Source organism: Phoxinus phoxinus, assembly GCF_949152265.1.
Source record: "Phoxinus phoxinus genome assembly, chromosome: 20".
NCBI lineage: Eukaryota > Metazoa > Chordata > Actinopteri > Cypriniformes > Leuciscidae > Phoxinus > Phoxinus phoxinus.
The window spans coordinates 25,018,298-25,039,808 of record NC_136895.1 but is presented as its reverse complement, the minus strand read 5'-3'; the positions used below and the strand labels follow the sequence as shown (position 1 = coordinate 25,039,808).

At 40.4% G+C, this 21,511-nt stretch overlaps 3 protein-coding genes across 3 annotated transcripts; 1 reads left to right on the top strand and 2 right to left on the bottom strand.

The window, feature by feature from the left end:
- Window positions 1–21,511, top strand: part of LOC306987895 (SLAM family member 5-like) — a 332,963-nt gene that overhangs the window by 233,122 nt on the left and 78,330 nt on the right.
- LOC306988154 (uncharacterized protein) lies at window positions 320–6,147 on the bottom strand. The gene is made up of 6 exons (XM_079592930.1): window positions 5,974–6,147; window positions 5,141–5,467; window positions 4,482–4,820; window positions 4,138–4,245; window positions 4,000–4,018; window positions 320–2,372 (listed from the first exon to the last, which is right to left on the bottom strand). Exons 1-6 carry the CDS (start codon window positions 6,023–6,025, stop codon window positions 2,324–2,326), a joined length of 894 nt encoding a protein of 297 aa, XP_079449056.1. The 5' UTR covers window positions 6,026–6,147; the 3' UTR covers window positions 320–2,323.
- LOC306987883 (uncharacterized protein) lies at window positions 9,920–20,365 on the bottom strand. 2 transcript variants are annotated; one of them, XM_079592502.1, is made up of 5 exons: window positions 20,247–20,365; window positions 15,847–16,173; window positions 13,863–14,192; window positions 11,437–11,748; window positions 9,920–10,993 (listed from the first exon to the last, which is right to left on the bottom strand). In XM_079592502.1, the coding sequence occupies exons 1-5, from the start codon at window positions 20,308–20,310 to the stop codon at window positions 10,920–10,922; spliced, it is 1,107 nt and encodes a 368-aa protein (XP_079448628.1). In that variant the 5' UTR covers window positions 20,311–20,365; the 3' UTR covers window positions 9,920–10,919. The 2 variants fall into 2 exon arrangements, with proteins under 2 accessions (XP_079448628.1, XP_079448629.1); XM_079592503.1 differs by having other exon boundaries at window positions 19,936–20,248.

The window sequence follows — 21,511 nt, the reverse complement described above, 5'->3', positions numbered from 1 at the left end:
TGTATAGGCTTCATCTAATGCTGATAGGATAGACATGGTTATTGCTGTTAACCAGTTGATTAGATAAATCATTTGAACGTGCTCCTCTCGAACTTTGTTAATGAAACATCACGTGTTAGATGCAGGAGAAATGGACAGGAATAAAGATTTGAGCGACTTTGACAGGAGCTAAAAATATGGCGAGGCAACTGTGTCAGAGGATCTCTGAAACCGCACGGGTTGTGTGTTTCTGGCTGGCTTATTAAAAGGGAATTACACTTTATTTTAAATTGAAAAAGTTAATTCATCACACAGGCGTAGATACAGAGGAGAAAAGAAGGCAGTTTTAAAACAGTTTTTAGACTGTCTTTGGTTTATTACAGTATTAAGGAGAAAATACTCAGAAATGTTGACTGATGAATTCTCACATGGTTTGTATTGATGCATTAAAAGCACATAGAAATGTAAACAATACAGTGTTTAAAATAATAACATCTTACCCATTAGGTTGAAAATATATTTAAGACCAATAATACCAATATGTGACAAAATCAATAAACTCAGCATAACAATAATAAAAGAATGTCTCAGTACATAACACCTCACATTCCTCCTCACATGACGTGATAAATGAAAGAACTCGGCAGCGAAATAACCCGATCAAAACTTAAAATACTACAAAGGTTTCGTTTACAAAACCATTTATGCCTCCAGGTAAAAACATGGAACATATTAAATAATCTCAATAAAATGTTTAACAGACTATAAAATAAATCAGTAAGACTAAGATAGTAGTTAATGCTTGTTTGGTGCTGCTGTAGATTGTGGATCTATATAAAAATGAAAAAAACATTCTGTTCATAGTCAGTCCACCAGCCTTTTCCCCCCCTAATGGTTGACCAAAGGCAAACAGCAAAATAAATCATCTTGTTGAAAAATTAAGAGATTTGGAATGTCATCTTTACAGTTTAGAATATATTTCAGAATGCACAGAAACAGTTAAGGCTGTATTATTCCTTTCGTTCATCGAAAGGCAGACAAAAGGCTGTTTAAAATAGTAAAAAGCCTATGTACATTTGCAACATAACAATATCAGTTGTTTTTTATCCATTAACAGCAATGATATCAGTAACAACACCTACAGTCTACAGTCTCAGTAGTACATTTACATTTATTCACTTAGCAGACGCTTTTATCCAAAGTGACTTACAAATGAGAACAATAGAAGCAGTTAAACTAACAGTAGGACAACAAACTGCAAGTGCTATGACCCGTCTCAGTTTAATCTAACGCAGAATTATGCAGGTTTTAATTTTATTTTTTATTTTTTTTAAATAAATAGAATAGAAGAGAAAGTGTTAGTATTACTGGATCAAGTATTGCCGAAAAAGATACGTCTTCAGCAGTTTCTTAAAAATGGGTACGGACTCAGCAGCTCTGGTTGAGTTAGGCAGATCATTTCTCCAGCAGGGAACCGTCAAGCTGAAGGTCCGAGAGAGAGATTTTGTGCCTCTTTGAGATTGCACCACAAGACGCCGCTCGCTTGCAGAGCGCAAGTTTCTGGATGGCACATAAGTCTGAAGAAATAAGTTTAGGCAAAAGTGAGCAGAGCCAGTGGTTGTTCTGTAACGCCAGTGACTTGAATTTGATGCGAGCGGCAACTGGTAACCAATGTAATTTAGTGAGTAGAAAAATGACGTGTGCTCTCTTAGGCTTGTTAAAGACCACTCTAACTGCAGCATTCTGGATCAGCTGCAGAGGTTTGACCGAGGAAGCTGGGAGACCGGCCAGGAGAGCATTACAATAGTCCAGTCTGGATAGAACAAGCGCTTGGACAAGGAGTTGTGTAGCATGCTCTAATAGGAAGAGCCTGATCCTTCTAATGTTGTACAAGGCAAATCTGCAGGACCGGGCAGTGCTAGCAATGTGGTCCGTGAAGTTCAATTGATCATCAATCACAACTCCAAGGTTCCTGGTTGACCTTGATGGAGTTGTGGATGACGAGCCTAGCTGAATGGTGAAGTTGTGATGAAGTGTTGGGTTGGCCGGGACCACAAGTATCCCTGTCTTCGCAAGGTTTAGTTGAAGGTGGTGGTCATTCATCCAGCCGGAGATGTCTGTCAGACAGGCTGAGTAGTAGACTCAACCCAATCCCTGAATACCTCACAGCGGTCTTGAAGAAACAATCATATTTGTGCACATTTGTGGGGTTTTCCAGTAAGCAGGTTATGTGACCCATTTAGATTTACAGATATGCAAATTCACTGCTCAGCTGATGCTTTTCTCTCATTTTCCATTGCCTCTTCACTGTCCTTTTCAAGGAAAGTACCAGTGTAATAAATGGTTATATTGGTGTCTCACTGGCAGCCTCAGTCTGATTAGAGGACGTCATTCTGATTAAAGGAACACACACACACACGCACACACACACATACACACACACACACACACACGGAATTTAGCATTTATTTCAGAGTTTGCAGACTATATAATAGTTTTATTTTCCTTCATATTAAACACATTGTGTAAGAGCCATTGAATGTTTGTTGTTGTAATTCCATTGTTGGACACAGGGTGGAGTGTAGGTGTGTAATGTGAGGCACAGTTTTGAGCGTGTCAGGACATGTGATTGTGAAAGCAAGCTTGTGGGATTCACTATGTGTTTGTGCACCAGAACTGTGAGTTTAAAATGACATCTACAAGCTTTATGAAAAAGTTGATAAACGCAGCACTGGACTGGAAGTGTGTCTTTTGGATCTTACACGTCAGAAACAACCCTACAACACCTCTAAAGACAAGATAGCTCTCTTAATGAATCTTCAGTCTGATAAACCAAATCAGTTTCATCTTCTGTACTACAGTAATATAAAATGCTTCCATGCAATTGTCGGAAGCAGTGAGATTTACAATGCAACATTTATCTTTCCTAAACAGCCTCCATGTCTAATATTCTTGAACTATTGTATTGGTGAGCCTTAATAAGACACTCCCAGCCTATGGTAAATAAATATATGATATTAATGCCACTGTTCTTTATTATAAAGAAAATCATTAAATGTGTGGGTTTTTTCAGATCTTTCGATCTAATGGACGAAATAAGCTCACGCAATTTACATATGGATGTGAAAGGAGACGACGGAAAAACAAACGGAGAGCATGAGCTTTAGTTTCTGCTCTGACAGACGCAAGACCAGCCGAACGCTGTGAGTGTGTGTTAGAAATCAGGAATGCTGAGAAAACATTGTGCTTGGTGGGTTTTTTATCTTCAAAACGAAACTTGGGTCTCCAGCCGACAAAGTTTAAATCCCGTCTGGCTAGAGCTCTTCCCATAATGTTTACGCATTAGGTCAGTAGACGGAGAGTAGGCGTCTTTTGTGGTTGTTTGAATGCATTCGACCACGTGAGCGTTTACACTACTAAAGCAATCCGGTCGATTGTTTTCGACTACCGCTGGAAGTGATCAAAAAGTGGAAGCTCAAAACGTTTTACACCCTGTATTTACAGTAGCATCCGATCGACCAAAACGCATCTTAATACCAGTCGTAAACATGGCCTCATTGATTGTTCACATTTTAACACTATTCAGATCTGATTTGTGAGTCCCGTGGCGCTGTTTAGTTTTCCAGAATATCTGCATTTCTTTTCTGCGGAAATGACGTTGCATTGTTAGGCATACGGCTTGCAATACAGATATTGTCTTTCATTGGTTGCCAGTCTCAAAGTTCAATTCCATTCTGTTCAACAGGCACTTTTCAACAACACGACCTTGTTTCTGCAGCAGCTTTCAGCATATTTTATGTGGCGTGAGAAAGTGGGATAAAAAACGTGAAATTTTATCAGAGCAGTCAGACTGGAACGGATTTCCAGAACTGCGATTGGAATAAGATTCAAACCACATATGAATGAAGCTCAAAGCGGATTTGTAAAAATCGCATTGCATTTGATTTTGTTTTGCCGTACACACTTGCTAAATCTGATCGGATTTGAACTGACAGTCTGAATGAGGCTATGGTATCTTACCTAATTATTGGCCGGCGATCTGGTATTTGTTTAATAATGAGAAGAAAATCAATTAAACACAGATCACTTGAATTATTTGATGAATTATTATTTACATACAATTTCCATCTTTTTAAATCAGCTATATGTAATACTCACTTGAACGCTTGAGATAGTAAATCGCAGCAGCAGCAGCAACAAGCAGCAGAAGAACAGCAACAACTATTCCTGCTACAGCTCCTGAAGACAAACCTGAACCTGGAACATCTACAGTACAGAGAGACAGTCATTATTACGAGAGAGCGACTGATAACCAACGTTAACAATCTTTGGTCATCAATTGTATGATACTGGTTTAACTATTAAATGGCAGCATCTTTTAATAATAAATAAATACCAGCAGCTACACAACACAGTGTTCTCAAAAGGAAACATCAATGTTCACAGATGGATAGATAAAAAAACGATAAAAAAACAACTGTATTTTAAAATAGTTCACTCACTGACAGTAACACCGAAGTGCTTTACACTGCTAGCGCTGTTGATGCGACCACGGCTGCTCCTGCTCCTGCTGACCTTCAGGTCATATTCTCCAGAGTCTGTGTTTCTGATGTCAAATACGGTCAGAGCTCCAGTCAGATGATCCAGCCTCAGTCTGTTTCTGAATCTCTCATTACACTGTTCATCTTCACAGATATTACTCTGATCTCCAGTGATTTCAGCGATGAGAATCTCATTAAAATACCATCTAATCACATCACTTGGGTTTCTTACTACTCCAGGATCAAAAGTAACAGATTCTCCCTCATTCACTGACTTGTGATCCTTTTCTGTAGCAGGAACTGCTGAAACAAACCAACAGACGATTCAAGGATCTTTTTTGGGGGGAAAACAACAACAATGGAAAAGCACTGTGGATATAATTTATCCAGTTTAATTTATCATGTTCTTTGAAAAGAAACATTTATTTACTCTGCACACACATTTTAAAATATTATTTTACATTAAATGTTTTGAAAGAGATAAACTAGTTTTCAAACAAAGTTTTAAACCACTGCATTAAAATACAAGAGAAAAGAACACCTCTGAATGCTGATTTGTGATAGATTCAATTATGTGATTTAAACTATTTAACCTGCTATCCAATCATTGATGGACTCACCATAAACAGAAACCCTGAAGATCTTTTCACTGATGCTGCTGCTGCTGATGAGCTTTAGTTCATAAACTCCAGCGTCTGTGTTTGTGGTGTGTGTGATGGTCAGAGATCCAGTCTGATGATCCAGCTTCAGTCTGCCTCTGAATCTCTCAGGACCATCTTCACACTGAACATCTGTACAGATATCACTGAGATCTCCACTGATTTCAGCTATTCGAATGTCATTAAAATACCATTTAATATCTTCTTGTTGGTTTGTTTGAACACCAGTGTTTAGACTGACTGAATCTCCCTCCGTCACTGACACTTCGACATTAACATAGAAAAGAACTGAAAAAGAAATTAAGTTATTTATGAGCCAAACAAACAACAGGCCAGTGCAGAGAAAATGTTTATCTAATGATCATAAATGTTGAGTAGAGAAATTCATCTGGATTCGTAATGTAACATGCAAACAGCAGAAGAACATCCGATTAACACATTCACTCATCAGACGAACATGAGTCTAATGAATGATCTTAAACTTAATGAACATCGTATATAAGCCAGAAAAATATAAGAAAAGTGTGCTTTTAATCACAAAACATTGTTTTATTTTTAGTACTAGTTTAAAAACATGTGATATCCCACGTGTTTTTAAACTAGTACTAAAAATAAAAACAATGTTTTGTGATTAAAAGCAAAATTTTCTTATATTTTTCTGGCTTATATACGATGTTTATTAAGTTTAAGAATATGTAACTGGGTAACTTTCGTTTTAAGAATATGTAACTGGGTGACTTTCGTTTTAACGTTAGGACAGCATGCAGGCAGAGAGATTGTAACAAAAGTCTTACCATGGTCGAATAAAAACATTAACACCAAGAACACATTTAATAGAACCGCCATTAAAAAACAGTTTTTACAGTCTCTATTCCCCCACCCCGTATTTATTTCCCTCCTTCCCCTTCTTCCCCTTCTTCTTCTTCTTCTTCTTCTTCTTCTTCTTCTTCTTCTTCTTCTTCTTCTTCTTCTTCGTGTTTATTGGCAGTTGGAAAACCAGCTTGAGGTGCATTTCCGCCACCTAACGTTACTGGGAGTTACTAAGGAATAATTAAATAAGAAAAAAAAACGATATTCTTCTAGTCAAATCTGAATATCATATCATACACCCTAAACTGTTTCTGTGCATTCTGAAATATATTCTAAACTGTAATGATTACATTCCAAATCTCTTAATTTTTCAACAAGATGATTTCTTTCTCTTTTATATGCCTCACAGTCACAGTGTAAGATCACACGTCCAACTGTGTCTGATTTTCCTCTCCTTCATCTCGTTTATTGGCGGTTGTATTGCCTAACTTTTTAATCATTATGGTCCATTAACTGGACAGAGAAACAGCTATGGACCTTTTTCAAACACTAATGACGCGTTTGAACGGTCACGTTTTTTTTTTATGTATGTATGTATGTGCATTTATAACTCTATACGTTTTATTATATTACATTTTCATTAAATGACAAAAAAAAAAACGAGTTACTGGTGCTACGAGGGTGTTTCCTACACCTACAGTGGGAGTGGCAGTAAAATTGACATCTTCTTCTCTCTTCTTACTGCCATTATCAATCTCTCTGTGTTTCCCCTTCCTTTTAACCCTTTCATGCATGAATTATGAAACCTCAGTCAGGATTTTATTTCCTATGTGTTTTTATTGCTCTTAGGTCATGAAAAACAAGATTTTTTTTTTTTTTCAAAGAGATTTTCATATGTCCACTTGAGTGGACAGCATGCATTTGAAGAGATACTGTATTAAACATAATACAATAATCAAACAGATAAAGTATGTGTATTTAACAAACTAATCAATACAATTACATAAAAGCATGTAAAAACTATAAAATATATATAAAAATATAAATCCGAAATATTGCAAAGGAAATTGAACCTTTTTTTTTTTTTTTTTTTGAAATTGAACTTCTTACAAGTTGCACTTCGCTTATCTGTGATATCAGAACATGAGGACGTGATTCCATCAGAATTTTCTACAGCCTGTCAAGGAACAACTGTGGAAACCACTCAGGTGCTTTCTCCTTTTTTGATTGCCTCTTCACTGTCCTTTTCAATGAAAGTACCAGTGTAATAAATGGTTATATTGGTGTCTCACTGGCAGCCTCAGTCTGATTAGAGGACGTCCCATGATAGTCTAATACATCTCATGGGCAGGTCATCACTTCAACATCATTCTGATTAAAGGAAATAATTCCCCTGTGAGAATTCACACACACACACACACACACACACACACACACACACACACACACACACACACACACACACACACGCACGCACGCACACACGAGACTAAGAATTGTGCATTTCTTTCAGTGTTTGCAGAATATAGTAGATTATTTTCCTAAATAATGAACACATTGGGTAAGTACACATTGTTGTAATTCCATTGTTGGACACTGGGTGGAGTGTGGTTTAATCAGTAGTGTAAAGATAGCCATAGAAAAGTAAGCACAGTTTTGAGCATGTCAGTACATGCGAGTGAAAGCAAGCTTGTGGGATTTACTATGTGTTTGTGCACCAGAACTGTGAGTTTAAAATGACATCTAAGCTTTATGAAAAAGATGATAAACGCAGCACTGGACTGGAAGTGTGTCTTTTGGATCTCACACGTCAGAAACAACCCTACAACACCTCTAAAGACAAGATAGCTTGACTCTGACTCTTCAGTCTGATAAACTGAATCATAGTTTCGTCGGTTGTGTCTTCAAGGCAAATGGCATCCATTCCCATTGTTAGCAAATGTTTCCATGTGAAAGAAGTTTCAGTCTAGGCTACTTTCTGTTTCTGTTTCTGAGTACTTAAAGAAATGTTGAAATCAGCATGAAATCATGTCCTCAAGACACTCAGCATCATGTATTTGTCTTATGTCAGGTATAGCTTATACATCTTTTCTCTATCTCTGAGCATTTGATGTTATTTGGCGACAGTGGCTCAGTGGTTCATGTACATTGTCTACAAACCGGAAGGTTGGTGGTTCAATCCCCGGTTCCACCTGACCAAGTGTCGAGGTGTTCATGAGCAAGACACCTAACCCCAGCTGCTCCCGACGAGCTGGATCGCCTTGCATGGCTGACACCGCCGTCGGTGTATGAATGAGTGAGTGAATGGGTGAATGTGAGGCAATATTGTAAAGCGCTTTGGTGGCCATTGGGTCTGTGAAAGCGCTATATAAATGCAGTCTATTTATTGTATTGATTATCTTAGAACTGATTATGTAAATGGCATGATACATTTACCTAACTAATAATAAATTGCTACATTTGAATTTATTCGGACTTACTTATTTTCTAATTATTTTCCCAAGTAGATTAAGCGGATTCGTATGTTACCGCAAACCTGCGTCAGATTAGTGACGGACTAGAGTCCAGTTTTGAGTGGAGAGGACACACCAACTGTGATTTTAGAGTTCCGGCTAATATTTGGTACTAATTCAAGTGTAGGCTACTTGGTTGTGTAAAGACAAAAAGGAAATTTCTGTTTAAACCACAACTGCTGCTTGACCAACCTAAATAGGGTGAGTCTTACCTCCGTTTAATGTTACTTCACTTTAGTGTACGTGAGAAACCATGGCATGACCAAACCAAAGCTACTATCAGAGAAGTAAAATCGGCTTATATCAGTAGTAGCCTAGTGGTCATGACCTCTGTCTGAAGAAACCGTACTTTAATTCAAGTGTATACAGACCAAGGGGGCTATACAAGAATATATTTGATTGTGTAAGTGTGAATGTGACCGTCTAAGATATTTGCCAATTACCTCTAATTAGTGACCGAAAACTGATGAGCTTGTGATCGTGAGACCCAAGTTAAATCGCCAGCGTGAGGACCTCAAAGCAACACTCCTAATACGAACGGGTAAAATATAAAGTAGGCCAAAGATTTAAATAGAATAATCAAATGTATTGCTAAACTATTATATAAATGACCAATAGCAAATCTGCATTCCAACCTAAATTCAAGGTCGTGATAAAATGGAATTTTATTGGAATGAAACTACTTTTCCACGGTGAAAATACCTGCTCCTCAGACTGGACGGCATTCACACAGGTTGCCAGCTTGAGCACACACAACAGGAATGAGCGCAATGCAAATTGCCAAATTGGCAACATGCAATATCACAGAACAAAACAAAAACAAACATTCCAGTCACACATTTCAAAGTAAAATAACTGGCTGTAGAAGTGTTTTTCAGAGAAACGAGTATGTGAATAGCAGGTTTCCTCAGTATATGCAAACATATTATGGTAATTTTATAGCCTGGCAAGCCAGACGCACATCAAGATGTTAGGTCTGGGAACTCACCATTGGCAGGGCTCAATCCAAGGGGCGGGATAAACGGTTGTCTTTCAAATTCCCACTGCACGCAATAGGATAGCGCTACAACCAATCAGAGCGACGGAATGACTTAAGTGCCGTTCTTTGTTCTTTTCTCAAAGAAAAGCTTAACTCCAAGTCCTCCATAGTCGCGGCCAAAGCCGAGTAGCAGGGAACCGTCGCAACTCTGTCGTCATTATGTTTAGCACGCCCGCCAACTCGGTTTGATTGGCCTGACTCGAGTTCGTTTTTTCCAGCTCGAAAGCCAACGGAGAGTTGCTAGACTACCCTGGGTGCAAAGTACATTTTGTGCCTCCAGATTTCTAGGCTAGTATTTTTATGCTTTAGTAGAGTGTAAGGGGATTTACAGCCAAAGACCCCGAACCAGAAATGATTAATTAAGACAAGAGTCAGAAGTATAATAAATTAAAGAACAGTTTTACTGAAGATAGTTTGCAGTTTCATCAGCAGAAGTCAGATTTAAGACTCATTCGGAGTTCATAGGCCGCTCCACTTACAGTTACAAAGATCACAGCAGTTATTCCCTTCACCAAGGTCTAGCCACATCCTTGCTTCAGGTTGCCGTTTCTGATTGGATATTTAAATAGATAGGCTATATATATATATTTAAATAGATAAACATAGTAATTTTCCACACATATACTGATAGACTGAAGCATATCTCCATCAATAGGCGACTGACACTCTGATCCTGAAGTTAGGCACGTCGTGACCTTCCAGGTCTCAGATTTGTGTTGCTGAGCACCAGCATGTCCAGAACAACAACTCAGTCAATCTCCAGTAATGCCAGTAGTTCCTTAACCTGTAACCAAGAAGACTAACACACACACCGACACCCAGCTTTTCCAAGGTTATATTTGGCCAGGCTCTAACTATAAACAGGAGAGTCCTCTCAAAACATCAAGATAACGCGTTCTTTCTCTCAAGGAGAGGACACTTTAATATAACACAGTAAAGTAAGGCTTTAACTGAGAAATGGTCCCTTACTTCAATGACTCCTGTGACTTCTAGTCGGCAGGGTACCCTAGAAAAACAGATGGATGTAGTGACACATGTTGAAGACCTTTCTCAAACAAAACATCTTTCCATATTTAATTTCTGGAAGCCACGCTAAATGAGCAAGCACTGCATTCCTGACATCAGCTTCAGTCACCTCTCAGATATTTAACACAGACATTAGAGAATACATGAAATAACATTTCAGTAATCACACTGGTAACTTTTAAAACAAAATAGCCTAAAAATCTCACAAGCATAGAGAAGTCATTCAACTCATGTGATATTTAGAAGGAAAAATATTGATTAATACCTTGATTATAATCACTCATTACATTTAAGCAGCAGTTTATTCCAGAATCCACACCCTTCAAGAGTGAAAAAGTTACATACAGCACCTTTAAATCACAACAGCAGCAAAAAGCAGAACAGCAACATTTATTCCTGCTACAGCAGCTGAAGATGGACTTGAATCTGGAACAGATAAAGACAGGCATTATTAGAGAGTGATAACCAACATTAACAATATCTTTGTCTGATATTGACACCTTTGTACTTTGGCCATCAATTGTACGACATTGATTTAACTTTTAAATGGCAGCATATTTTAATAATAAATAAATACCAGCAGCTAAAACAGCATCACAACACAGTGTATTTAAAAGGAAACATTAATATTCACAGAAAAACTAAGTTTATACGTTTTTCATGTTAATAAAACTTTATACTTGTTAAAAGCATTTATTTGTTTTAACATTGTAAGTAACTTATTGTGCATGTGACGGTGATAGAGATGATCTCAACTATAGTTTAATACTGAGGGAAAAATTTATTTTTTTCTAATAGCCCACAATTACTGGACCGAAAAAAAAGAACTATATTTTACAATTGCTCAAGCTGAACTAAGTTATACTCACTAACAAAAACAGCAAAGCGCTTCACAGTGACAGTGCTGTTCATCTGTAGGTTATAGAGTCCAGAGTCTATGGTTCTGATGTCATGGATGATCAGAGATCCAGTATCATAGTCCAGCTCCAGTCTGTCTCTGAATCTCCAATAACACTGTTGATCTTCACAGATCTTGCCCCGATATCCAGTGAATTCAGCGAGGAGAATCTCATTAAAATACCACTTCATCAAATCGTTAAGGTGTTTTATTACACCAGGATATAAAGTAACAGATGCTCCCCCCATCACTAACTTTTGATCTTGTTCTGTACCATTAACAACTGAAACACAAACCAACAGATGATTGAAGGATCTTTTTGAAAACAAAAAAAACAAAACAACAACTTGATAGCACTGTAGATGTGAACAAGTTCTCATGCTCTTTGAAAAGGAACATTTATTTGTTTTGCCCACTTTTTTTTTTTTTTTTTACATGAAATCCTTTTAACAGTGAATGTGTTTTCAAAGATATTAAGAATGTACAGCATTAAATACAATAAGGCCCTGTTTACACCTGGTATTAAGATGCATTTTGGTCGATCGGTTCAAGTAGATGAATACAGGTGTAAACAGTGTCTAAAACGTTTTGAGCTTGTCCACTTTCAACCACTTCCAGAGGTAGTTGAAAACGCATTAGACCAGATTGCTTTAGTAGTGTGAATCTGTTCGAACAGCCACAAAAAAACCCCAAAAAACCCCACCTATCTACTGACCTATGTGTGAACATTATGGGAAGAGCTCTAGCCAGATGGGATTTAAACTTTGACCAAACTTTGATTTCTAACACATACACAACGTTTGGCTAGTCTTGCGTCTGTCAGAGCAGAAACTAAAGCTGATGCTCTTTATATGTTTTTACCCGCCCATAGACCCTCCCATAAACCCGCCCATAGACCCTCCTATAAACCCGCCCATAGACCCTCCCATAAACCCGCCCATAGACCCTGCCATAGACCCGCCCAAAGACCCTGCCATAGACCCTCCCATAAAACCGCCCATAGACCCTGCCATAGACCCTCCCATAAACCCACCCAAAGACCCTCCCATAAACCCGCCCATAGACCCTGCCATAAACCCGCCCATAGACCCTGCCATAAACCCGCCCATAAACCTGCCCATAGACCCTGCCATAGACCCTCCCATAAACCCGCCCATAAACCCGCCCAAAGACCCTCCCATAAACCCGCCCATAGACCCTGCCATAAACCCGCCCATAGACCCTCCCATAAACCCGCCCATAAACCCGCCCAAAGACCCTCCCATAAACCCGCCCATAGACCCTCCCATAAACCCACCCATAGACCCTGCCATAAACCCGCCCATAAACCCGCCCATAGACCCTCCCATAAACCCACCCATAGACCCTCCCATAAATCCGCCCATAGACCCTGCCATAGACCCTGCCATAAACCCGCCCATAGACCCTGCCATAAACCCGCCCATAAACCCGCCCATAGACCCTGCCATAAACCCTGCCATAAATCCGCCCATAGACCCTGCCATAGACCCTGCCATAAACCCGCCCATAGACCCTGCCATAAACCCGCCCATAGACCCTGCCATAGACCCTGCCATAAACCCGCCCATAGACCCTGCCATAAACCCGCCCATAAACCCGCCCATAGACCCTGCCATAAACCCGCCCATAAACCCGCCCATAAACCCGCCCATAGACCCTGCCATAGACCCTCCCATAGACCCTCCCATAAACCCGCCCATAGACCCTGCCATAAACCCGCCCATAGACCCTGCCATAAACCCGCCCATAGACCCTGCCATAGACCCTCCTATAAACCCGCCCATAGACCCTGCCATAAACCCGCCCATAGACCCTGCCATAAACCCGCCCATAGACCCTGCCATAAACCCGCCCATAGACCCTGCCATAAACCCGCCCATAGACCCTGCCATAGACCCTCCCATAAACCCGCCCATAGACCCTGCCATAGACCCTCCCATCGAAGACAGGACAGAAGTGGTTGAAAGTTGACAAAAGAGACTTATTAAAACACCTAGGGCCTCGTACGCAAAAAAACAGGCCCTGAAAGAGGCGTACGCCACTTCCAACGCATAAGTTGTGATTTATAAAAATGAACTTGACCGGATTTCCTTCATCTGCCCTTAGATTTAGCCCTATATACTACAGCAGTCTATATACTGTGTTGTGCGTAGCCTACGCAACGGTTATAGGCTAAATGAGGCCCCAGGTGTAAACGGGAATGTGTCTCCGTCATCTACTTGCGATCCGATCGACCAAAACAGATCTTAATACCAGGTTTAAACAGAGCATGAGACAAAAGAACACCTCTGAATGTTACTGCAAAAAATATCTAACATTAATGCTGTGATTTAAACCCTTTTTAACCTGTTTTTAAACATTCATTAATTGACTCACCATAAACAGTAACATTGAAGATCTTTTCACTGATGCTGCTGCTGCTGCTGAGTTTTAGATGATAAACTCCAGAGTCTGTGTTTGTGGTGTTTGTGATGGTCAGAGATCCAGTCTGATGATCCAGCTTCAGTCTGTCTCTGAATCTCTCAGAATCTTTATTACATTGAACATCTGTACAGATCTCACTGAGATCTCCACTGATTTGAGCGATGAGATTGTCATTAAAATACCATTCAATCTTTTCTTGTTGGTTTGTTTGAACTCCAGTGTATAGAGTGACTGAATATCCCTCCATCACTGACACCCTGACAATATTAACATAGAAAGAATCTGGAAAAGGAAAGAACAGTTCATTATGAGCCAAACAAAACTAAACAACAGGAAAGTGCTGTGAAATGTTTTTATCTACAGATCATCACGATTGTAAGTAGAGAAATATGTCTGGATTAATATTGTAACGCAAACAAACAGCAGAAGAACATGATTGATTTACAGATTCACTCATCAGACAAACATACGTCTCATATGAACAATGAACATCATACAAGACACACGCACGCGCGCACTCAGACAAAGAAAATTGTGCTTTTGATCACAAAACATTGTTTTTATTTTTGGTAGGGTACAACAGGGCTAAAGGCTCCACAGGGCAAAAGGCGCCTCTGATTTTATTTTCCTCTAAACCACTAGATGGCACAGAAACTTGCCTCAACACTTTCCAGCACTTTTTTTTTTACACGTGGAAATTTGGCCTATCCTTGAAGCGATCGCTTGCAGCAGCGCAAAGTTGGTTCTACGCTAATTTGATCTAATATTTGATGTTTTTTCAAATGTTGAATATTTATGTAGCAAATGAGAATCGCTAAAATGGTTTAATATATTTTGAGACAAAGGTCTTATTGTTAAAGCTAAATAAAGCACCAGTTTTAAAATAACGGTAGAATATGTAAAAGTATGGTATTAGGGGTAAAAGGCGGCACTGCTGATGGGGTGAAAGACACAATAAATAACATGATAAACAGCTGCCTGACTTTTCCATTTATTGACATGTCAAGGTCAGATTCAGATGGTAAATATAATATATTAAGGTGTGTGTCCATCCAAATAAAGCTAAAGTGATTGGTTTGAACAAGTATTATCTTAGACATCATTAAAAACATTATTTTAGTTGAAGTAATTGTATCAATTACTTTGTGTATTTTGCCCCATGCTGGTTTTACAAGGCCCACCTTGCCACCTCATACATTTACAAGATTTTTAAACAAAATAAACCACTTTTATGATATATTTTCACACAAAATGTGTTGCTCTATAAATGTTCAATACAAACATGTATATTTTTTGCCAATCATACACTATGAGAGTAAGTATAAGTGAAAAGCACATTTTTTCTTGAGGTGTGTCATTAGCACCGTTACAAGTCACCTACTGGTTTGAAAACACGTAGGGGAGTCTAAATATATCGAGTCTTTGTATTTCTATACACAAATTGTTTTGAACGTTTCAGTCCAATTAGATGAACTGGTTCGACCAGTTCCCTTAAAAGAACCGGTTCAAAAGAATGATTCGTTCAGGTACCGGACAACACATTTTTATTTGGCAGAAATCTTTCCAAAGCGACTGACATTACAATCAACGTACGTCAGTTCATATAGTAACGTATACGATATCAACATTTACTCACAGTATGATGCCATGATACTTTCAGATAAAGTTTTCAACACCAAGATAAATTGTATCAAGGCCTGTGTTGTGTGTAGCCTACGCAACGGTTATAGGCTAAATGAGGCCCCAGGCTTAAATGGGAATGTGTCTCCGTCATCTACTTACAATCCGATCAAACAAAACACATCTTAATACCAGGTTTAAACAGCATGAGACAAAAGAACACCTCTGAATGTTACTGCAAAAAAAAAAATCTAACATTAATGCTGTGATTTAAACCCTTTTTAACCTGCTTTTAAACATTAATTAATTGACTCACCAGTGACAGTAACATTGAAGATCTTTTCACTGATGCTGCTGCTGCTGCTGAGTTTTAGATGATAAACTCCAGAGTGTGTGTTTGTGGTGTTTGTGATGGTCAGAGATCCAGTCTGATGATCCAGCTTCAGTCTGTTTCTGAATCTCTCAGAATCTTTATTACACTGAACATCTGTGCAAACATTACTGAGATCTCCATTGATTTGAGCGATGAGATTGTCATTAAAATACCATTCAATCTTTTCTTGTTGGTTTGTTTGAACCCCAGTGTTTAGAGTGACTGAATCTCCCGCAATCACTGACACCCTGACAATATCAACATAAGAACCTGGAAGAAAAAAAAAGAACAGTTAATTATTAGTTAACAGTTAAAAACAGGCCGTGAATGCTGCAGTTCCCCCTGAGGCGGATGTGAATGCTGCAGTTCCCCCTGAGGCGGATGTGAATGCTGCAGTTCCCCCTGAGGCGGATGTGAATGCTGCAGTTCCCCCTGAGGCGGCCGTGAATGCTGCAGTTCCCCCTGAGGCGGATGTGAATGCTGCAGTTCCCCCTGAGGCGGATGTGAATGCTGCAGTTCCCCCTGAGGCGGCCGTGAATGCTGCAGTTCCCCCTGAGGCGGATGTGAATGCTGCAGTTCCCCCTGAGGCGGCCGTGAATGCTGCAGTTCCCCCTGAGGCGGATGTGAATGCTGCAGTTCCCCCTGAGGCGGATGTGAATGCTGCAGTTCCCCCTGAGGCGGATGTGAATGCTGCAGTTCCCCCTGAGGTGGTCGTGAATGCTGCACTTCCCCCTGAGGCGGATGTGAATGCTGCAGTTCCCCCTGAGGTGGTCGTGAATGCTGCAGTTCCCCCTGAGGCGGTCGTGAATGCTGCACTTCCCCCTGAGGTGGTCGTGAATGCTGCAGTTCCCCCTGAGGCGGCCGTGAATGCTGCAGTTCCCCCTGAGGCGGCCGTGAATGCTGCAGTTCCCCCTGAGGCGGCCGTGAATGCTGCAGTTCCCCCTGAGGCGGCCGTGAATGCTGCAGTTCCCCTTGAGGCGGCCGTGAATGCTGCAGTTCCCCTTGAGGCGGCCGTGAATGCTGCAGTTCCCCCTGAGGCGGCCGTGAATGCTGCAGTTCCCCCTGAGGCGGCCGTGAATGCTGCAGTTCCCCCTGAGGCGGCCGTGAATGCTGCAGTTCCCCCTGAGGCGGCCGTGAATGCTGCAGTTCCCCCTGAGGCGGCCGTGAATGCTGCAGTTCCCCCTGAGGCGGCCGTGAATGCTGCAGTTCCCCCTGAGGCGGATGTGAATGCTGCAGTTTCCCCTGAGGCGGCCGTGAATGCTGCAGTTCCCCCTGAGGCGGCCGTGAATGCTGCAGTTCCCCCTGAGGCGGATGTGAATGCTGCAGTTTCCCCTGAGGCGGCCGTGAATGCTGCAGTTCCCCCTGAGGCGGCCGTGAATGCTGCAGTTCCCCCTGAGGCAGCAATCTCCATGCCATCACCTTGCAGACGTAAGCGGAGGAAGAGAAGGAAGGCTCCCTCCGTCTCAAGAAGACTGGTGGTCCCAGAGCTCCCTGCTCTCCCCGATATGACCACACAGGCCACTTCTGTCTAGTCTATTTCTTGGTTTTGTGACAGAGCCCTGACACTCCTGTTTTGTCTTGTCTGTGAGCCTTGTTTCATGTGCCTTCATGTCACGCTTTGTCTTGTGCTGTGTAGCACACAGCTTGTGTTTTACACTGCAAAAGTCTGCTAGACAGCGAAGGCACCGATCTGCTCACGGTGGCTCTCGTCGCATACGCGTTTATGTCACAGGCATGCGCCAGTACAGGAAAATAACTAAACATTATCAAACTAAAATATAGTATTAATTTCATTGACAAAAAAAAAAAATCTGTCATTTTTGAGAGACATGCGAAGAGCACCGAGGGTTAAAGCACCAGCTGGAAGAGGTGTTAGTGTGGCCAGCAGGGGGCGCTCACCCTGTGGTCTGTGCGGGTCCTAACGCCCCAGTGTAGTGACGGGGACACTATACTGAAAAAGAGCGCCGTCCTTCGGATGAGACGTTAAACCGAGGTCCTGACTCTCTGTGGTCACTAAAAATCCCAGGATGTCTTTCGAAAAGAGGGGTGTAACCTCGGCATCCTGGCCAAATTTGCCCAGTGGCCTCTGTCCATCATGGCCTCCTAATCATCCTCCTATATATGTATATACTAATTGGCTTCATCACTGTCTCCTCTCCACCAGTAAGCTGGAGTGTGGTGGGTGTTCTGGCGCAATATGGCTGCCGTCGCATCATCCAGGTGGATGCTGCACATTGGTGGTGGTTGAGGAGATTCCCCCCTTGGGGCCCCTTCTATGTAAAGCGCTTTGAGTGTCGAGAAAAGCGCTATATAAATGTAATGAATTATTATTATTATTACCGTATTAACCATGAAAAACAGTGTCTCTTTCACTTTCAGTGCTTCACATTGCCACCTAGCCGCCTGGAGAGCATACTACATCGAATTTCACACACTTTTGCGTCACCATATGCACGCAGATTTCCCCCCCATAACGCTCGTCTAAATGCAGAATAAAAAGAGACTTTTGCGTTTTCGCTTCAGATCGTTTCCGTGCAAACATAGCATAATTATCCTTGTGTTTTCAGTCCTGTGCTGGTTCGTCGTATGTACACCGTGTTTCCCTGCTGTCAAGTCTGTCTTGTTTTCCCCCTCAGGGTAGTTTTTTTTTTTTTTTTTTACCTAATAAACCCATTTTCCTGCAATTGAGTCCCCGCTTCATCTCCTCAACCCCAAACCCTGACAATAACATGATTAACAGCTGACTGACTTTTCCATTTATTGACATGACTGAAGTTAGATTCAGATGGTAAATATCAAATATTATGGTGGGTGTCCACCTTAGAGACAATCACCTTATGATGTTTCATTAACAAAGTTCGGGAGGAGCACGTTCAGATAATTAACATGAGTGGAGTGCAATCAATGATAACAGGAATATACAGATTCAGCAGTCTCACCTCAATCCATTGACAGTTTAGCAGCATCCCTCCACCACCCCTTCTTCACACTTCTAGTCCAGACACTTTACATACGGGGGGAGTAGGCTACTCTGGGTTCGGGCCGAACTCCGAGCTCAGAGCCCTCCCCCAGACAGCTTGTTTTGAACAAGTATTATCTTAGATATTATTAAAAACATATTAGGCCTATATATAAAAATTATAATACTTTGTGTATTTTGCCCCATGCTGGTTTTACAAGGCCCATCTTGCCACCTCATACATTTACAAGATTTTTAAACAAAATAAACCACTGTTATGATTTATTTTCACACAAAATGTGTTGCTCCAAAAATGTTCAATACAAACATGTAGCCTATATTTTTTTTTGCCAATCATACTATGGGAGCAAGTATAAGTGAAAAGCTATTTTTTTCTTTAAATGTGTCTTTAGCACCGTTGTAATTAAGTCACCAACTGGTTTGAAAACACGTGGGGTAGTCTAAATATATATCGAGTCATAGACGCGAACTGTTTTGAACGATTCAGTCCGATTTGATGAACTGGTTCGACCGGTTCACTTGAAAGAACCACGGTTCCAAAAACGATTCCTTCACGTAGGCTACCGGACAACACATTTTATTTGGCAGAAGCTGTCATCCAAAGCGGCTGACATAACAATCAAGGTATGATCAGTTCAACGTGCCAACATTTACTCACAGTATGATGCCATGATACTTAGATAAAGTTTTCAACAACAAGTTACTTGATAAATTGTATCAAGGTAATGATACACAGGGCAACTTTTTGATTTGTGTTGCCTTGATGTTGCTCGGGCACTTTCCCATTGAGAATAGGCTACACATTTCTATCTGGATAAATTATATCGGTCTTGGACCCTTTGTCTCACCTGGTTGCCCGTTGACGGCAACATTGCCAACATTGCTCAAAAAGTTGCCCCCTTTTCATCATCTCAGTTGATTGTAGAAATTGGCATTGAAAATGAACGTTTCATAATGGCTTAAAACTGTAGCCAGGCTTTTAGAGCTGAATAAACTGGGTAACTTTTGTTTTAGTTACCAGGCAGAGAGATTGTAAGTAACAAATGTCTTACCATGGTCGGATAAAAACAATAACAACGCCACGAACAAAACGATTAGAAAGGCCATTTCCACAGACAGACAAAAAAAAAAAAAAAAACAGATCCTTTTTTACAGTGATGCTATACGTTAAACTGGTCCCTTAATCGGCATGTTAACATCTATTTTCCCTTCCCCTTCTTGTTCTCGTTATTGGCGGTTGGCGAAACAAGCTGTTGGAGCATTACAAATGTAGGCTAGTGATCAGCAAAGCTCCGAGGCGTGTGTCAAAAAAAACCCGAAACGATTTTCAGTGAAGCTTAGGCTTGTTTGAGATGCACCTTGCCTGAAATATAGGCGAGAGGAGGAGTTAAAAAAGTGCAGGCTGGACAGTTCTTCTCTCTTCTCATAGTGGATAACCAGACACTGTGAGATCAAATCGCGGGATTCACGCTCGTGCATTGTGTTCAATGATAAACTGGATGCAATTTAAGTTCTGTTGCCAATATGAAAATAAATATAATGAACAAGTCACCTAAAGTAGGCCTAGGCTACTGTTATTTATTTAAATTCGAAATGCGTGTTTATCAATCATTTTTACTTTAATTAGGCTACAGACATGTATTTCTAAATGGACAACAATCAAATAACCCATAGCCTATTAGTTTGCAAGTTTTGTCCATTTGTCCCTAACTGAATGCTTGTCATTCCCTTTGTAGATAAAGCACAGCCAACTTCAACTAGTCATATACATATACACATTTATACCTTGTGATGCTTAAAACTGTGTATTTTACTCATTGTTATCATTTGTTGAATGCAATAACTGAAATGCATAAATGTATGAATGTATCTGTGGACTAAAAAGTTGTTGTATATCCTTGTTGTAACGAGGTTTGATGTTATGGGAAGAAGGAGGCGGGAACTGGCGAACATTCAAAAACTTTATTAAAACAAAAGTAAAGACGGCAGTCCCTCACGGTCGACTACTGCCACACATAATAAGACATAAACATCAAATAAAATCCAGGCCTGGCCTCTCTCGTCCTTCACTGTCGTCGCTCCTCCTTTATGCTTCCGCACCTTTATGACCGGTGCGTCTCACAGGTGTCGCTCATTATCAATCACGTCACCGGGCTCGCGCCGTTCTCTCACGTCCCTCGGCCTCGTCCTGCTCACCACACTGGTGTTATTGTTCTTAAATTCTTGTTCATTTTGTAAATATAAGCTAAATAACTTAAGACCACACACAAGCACAAATGTGTTGCTTTAATACATTACAAGTAGGACATTTAATACGTTACAAGTAGTACAATTTGGATTAAACAAAATTGTATGGACAAAAGTAAAAAAAATACATTTGGTACAATACTGTAAATGAGAAAAACACTTCACATTATTTTACGGAATAGAATAAGCAACCAATTTGATGATAACAAAAATATATTTTTTTTTTTGGAAAGTGTGCCTGTGCTGATATGATATAATATTTGATATTATATATAAGATAGTTTGGTGTCTCTTCATATCTTTACTAATCATGAGTTCATGTTGAAGTAACTAATAATTTAAAAACATAAATGTCTTTGCTGTCATTTTTGACCCATTTAA

Bases quoted from the DNA above. Each gene is read 5' to 3' on its own strand.
- LOC306988154 (XM_079592930.1), bottom strand. From the start codon at position 6,025: ATGGCGGTTCTATTAAATGTGTTCTTGGTGTTAATGTTTTTATTCGAC. The intron at 5,468-5,973 runs GTAAGACTTTTG...TTTCTTTTTCAG, and splicing joins AATGTTTTTATTCGACCATG to TTCTTTTCTATGTTAATGTC. The intron at 4,821-5,140 runs GTGAGTCCATCA...TTGTTTCAGCAG, and splicing joins CTTCAGGGTTTCTGTTTATG to TTCCTGCTACAGAAAAGGAT.
- LOC306987883 (XM_079592502.1), bottom strand. From the start codon at position 20,310: ATGAGAAGAGAGAAGAACTGTCCAGCCTGCACTTTTTTAACTCCTCCT. The intron at 16,174-20,246 runs GCAAGGTGCATC...TTTTTCTTCCAG, and splicing joins TCCTCTCGCCTATATTTCAG to GTTCTTATGTTGATATTGTC. The intron at 14,193-15,846 runs GTGAGTCAATTA...TTCCTTTTCCAG, and splicing joins CTTCAATGTTACTGTCACTG to ATTCTTTCTATGTTAATATT.